At 41.9% G+C, this 3,856-nt stretch overlaps 1 protein-coding gene across 1 annotated transcript; it reads right to left on the bottom strand.

Annotated features, from left to right (window-relative positions):
• Positions 1-389: 389 nt before the first annotated feature.
• Positions 390-3,856, bottom strand: LOC109469113. The gene is made up of 7 exons (XM_019767494.1): positions 3,742-3,856; positions 3,100-3,179; positions 2,412-2,543; positions 2,078-2,230; positions 1,522-1,658; positions 1,183-1,336; positions 390-694 (listed from the first exon to the last, which is right to left on the bottom strand). The coding sequence occupies exons 1-7, from the start codon at positions 3,801-3,803 to the stop codon at positions 516-518; spliced, it is 897 nt and encodes a 298-aa protein (XP_019623053.1). The 5' UTR covers positions 3,804-3,856; the 3' UTR covers positions 390-515.

Raw genomic sequence — 3,856 nt, 5'->3', positions numbered from 1 at the left:
CGTGCGTGAGTGAGTGAGTGAGTGAGTGAGCGAGTGAGTGTGTGAGTGAGTGAGTGAGTGAGTGAGTGAGTGAGTGAGTGACTGAGTGAGTGAGTGACTGAGTGAGTGACTGAGTGCGCGAGGTAGTGGTACTTATAAACGGCGCATGGAGGAATGGGGGAGGCAAATATGATATATGCATTTTGTAATAACCCCAGATAGAAAGCAACTAGGAAAATATACCTGCTCCACAGACCTATTTTGAAATAATTTCGCCAGGTGTCGCTGCTACCAATACACGAGCCAGCAACGGTCATTCCCCACTTCATGTAACACACGTATGTATATGTACACAAAGACAGACCCAAACATAATCTTCTCCGAGAAGGTAATGAAGAGATCACGCACACTCTCACCATATTTGTTCTTTATTCAACGACAACGGAACATTTCTTGCCAGCTAAAGTGGCCGGGTATGACCTTAACATCACGTCACGTGTTAGTCACGTGGCAGAGCTAAATGTGTTGTCTGATATTTACGTCATAGGCACGTGGCTGCAGGCCGCCTGGACGACGTCCCTCAGGGCGTAGTACCTGTTCAGGTTGGTGTTGTACCGATCGTCGATGTGTACAGGGTCGTTAAACACGCCGCCCCAGGTCAGACCTGCAGCAATGACTTCATCCAGGAAGCAGTTGGCGGCGTTGTCCCATTGTCCTGTATTGTGAGATCATTTTACAATTAATTGTAGCGTCAGATAATTTTGTTCCTAGATTCTCATTAAACACTGTGTGTTCTTTAATGCTATTAATGCTTGAAAACCTTGCTCTTAGAATCGTTTCACATGTCATAATTAAGATGTTTATTACCAAAAGTAATTTTGATTTGCTTCTACATAAAATTAATCAGAAAACAGCAATTATGACAATAAACAGAATTCAAGACATTAGTCTTCCGCCTGTTTGTTAGTTTGTTACCGACATACCAAAAATGAAAATGGAAGGTAATAAATTACATCGAAACACGTGGTCTAAACTGTTACCGACGTGGATTTGTCCAATCATTGCCTGTATTTAACAGTTAATGACTGTTACAAAGACTTCCGTTGCAGAATCACCAACGTAGTCAATGTCTTGTGTCATCCCCTCAAATGTTTATGCAGTTTAGACCCAGCCATTCAATCTACGTAGTACGAATCTTCATACCTTGCAGACAGTCTCCGTTGCACAGACTTCCGTCCGACCGTTGGATGTTCATGTCGATGGCGTGACCCACCAGGTGGTTGCTGTTGGACGCTGGTTGGACGATGGCTCCACCAATGACAGCCCCCAGCTTACGCCACGAGTGAGTGATGTAGACCTAAAGGCCACAGTTCAAAATTTGAAGACGCGTTATTTTATTTTCTAGTCACTTTTTTCTTCCAATATGAAAACATCTGTTGGAGTAGATCGGATGTAAACTCAGAACGCAACGATAGCCTCAATGGCATCGCAGCTTTGGTCTGACGGACGCGATGTCAACAGCTTCCCAGTATTATCACTCACCTTGACGCCACACCTTCCAGCAGCACTGTTGATGCTGTCCATGGCGCCCCTGAAGCCGTCCTCTACGTGGATGGGGTCTCCCACAAAGTTGTTGTTGTGATAGGCACGGACGGTGCAGGAGCCGCCGCCACCAGTTCCTACAGGAGTAGTGTACACATGTGAGACAAGACAACAAGCTTTGCTAGTCGTCACCAAATTTAAGTATCACAAAATCCCAACCATGTTCAAGAATAGTAAGTAAACCTTTAATTCAGCATTATGTTAAACCTATTTAACAAACAGGAGATCATTAAAAAATGCCAAGGTAGCGCTCTACATGTTATACATCTTCTACGGATTTAGATTAGCAGGGGTCTCCCCGGAAATTTTAGGGGAGAGGTGCACCCTAACCGGTTGATGCCGCACTGCAAAGAAAATCAGCAAATTTTCATGGAAATACTAAGAGAAAACACTAAATTTTAATATTTTGGGATAGTTGCTCGGATTATTGGGAGAGGGAGAGGGAGAGAATCCTTGCTTCATTGCTTGGGGAGAGACCTGGTTAGTATTTGCTCACCGTGGGGCAGACAACACCGCCTGTCTGACGGTCCGCCGCACATGGAAGAGGCGTAGTGACCGTTGCAGTAGTTGCTGTCATCCTTGCACTCTCCCCCTGCTCCGGTACATGACCCGTCGGAGTTTGAAGACCAGTAGTTCTCGTCAGAAAGGCCTGGAAGAGAGAGGCAACTTATCAACCTTTGAGACGGCAATACAGGTCAACACGACAACAAATTGATGTCTCATACTTGATGTCTAAGACTTATACATGTAATTCTGGGTGCCAAACGTAGGACAAAAGCTATGAGCTGCTTAAATCTGATAATAAAGTACCAGCTCAGCTGTGTACTTACAGCTGGAGCTACAGCTCTTGCAGCACCTCCTGTTAGAGTCACCGCTACACAGGCCAGTCTCGTAGCCAGCCGTACATTTGTAGTAACGCCAGTCCAAACAACTGCCGCCGATATTGGTACAGGCGGAGTCACCTGCAGTAGTTTTGACGGAGGCAAAGAAAAATGATTCATTTTACACCAAAGTAAAGTCAGGAAGTCAAGTCAAAATAAAGTAGGGAAAAGAAAATTACAAAAACAGAGACAGCTACTATATTATCTACTCTACTTGTGTTTTATAAAGTAAATTCATAGTAATCAAAACGCTGAATTAGGCTATTAACTATGATTATGTGATTATGTGTTATGCAGTTACAGTGAAAATTGTCGTTAATGACAGATATCTCTTCTCAATTTTGCAGCTTATGTATTTCGGCAATTGAGCCTACATTAAAAAGAAATACATGTAGATGTCAATTATGACAACGCTGAGTATAATTATTGTAGTACGCATACAATCATAGTTAAAAATGGCACCTGAACTACAGTTTGAAACATGTGCCCAAAAATCTACATAAAGAGACGCTATATGGGACAACGGTGCTTTTGGTGCTTTCTACATGTTGCCGTGGAAAATGTATAAGAATTTTTTGGGTCGAAATATACAGTTAACAATTTTCATAAAGACGTATGTTTGATGAGAGACCCTTACCGCTGACCACCGCCAAGAAAGAAGCAAGAACCAAGGCCAGAATCATCTTGATACCTTGAGAGCCACCTCGCTTACTGGTCCTGTTTTAAATTTAAAGAAAGGTCATTAATACTATTTCAATTTCATTTTTTCTGTATTACATTTTTCCATCAACAAAACACAGTTGAAAATTCTACCTGAAAACTATCACAAAAATAAATCTTTTTATGCATGTCAGAAAGAACATTTGGATCTGATTTGCCAGGTGTAAAGCAAATATCAAAATATCTTATGTAGAAACATTTAGTCATTTGTTCCTGTTGATTCAGTCCGCCCCAAACCTAATTCAAACTGTAACTGGGACGGGTACCACCGATGATGCCAAGGCAAATGTTAAAGCAATGGATAAAGACAGCTGGGTCGGCCGCTCGTGTGGTAATTTATATCGATTCGTAGAGCTAGAGATAGGTAGCGGAGAGAGGCGGCATCTAAAGCGTCTGAAAATTTTACATGAGACCTTTCACCAATAAAATTATGACAAAGATTGAATCTAAAAAGAGGTATAATTATATATACCATTATACATAGAAAGTGCTGAATTTAAAAAAAATCAGGCAAGGATTAGAAAATTTTGAAACAAATAATGAAGAAAACTGGACTCACTGCTCAATGAATGCTATGTGTGACCACAGCAGTCGAAGGTTCGTACTGTACTTTGGTAGCATGGCGTAGTTAGCGGGCAATTTATAGCCTGAAAACTAGCTGAAGGACAGATAGA

This window comes from Branchiostoma belcheri, unplaced genomic scaffold, assembly GCF_001625305.1.
Source record: "Branchiostoma belcheri isolate BF01 breed outbred unplaced genomic scaffold, Haploidv18h27 scaffold20, whole genome shotgun sequence".
Classification (NCBI taxonomy): Eukaryota; Metazoa; Chordata; class Leptocardii; order Amphioxiformes; family Branchiostomatidae; genus Branchiostoma; species Branchiostoma belcheri.
The sequence above is the reverse complement of the archived record's forward strand: the minus strand, read 5'-3'. Positions and strand labels throughout refer to the sequence as shown.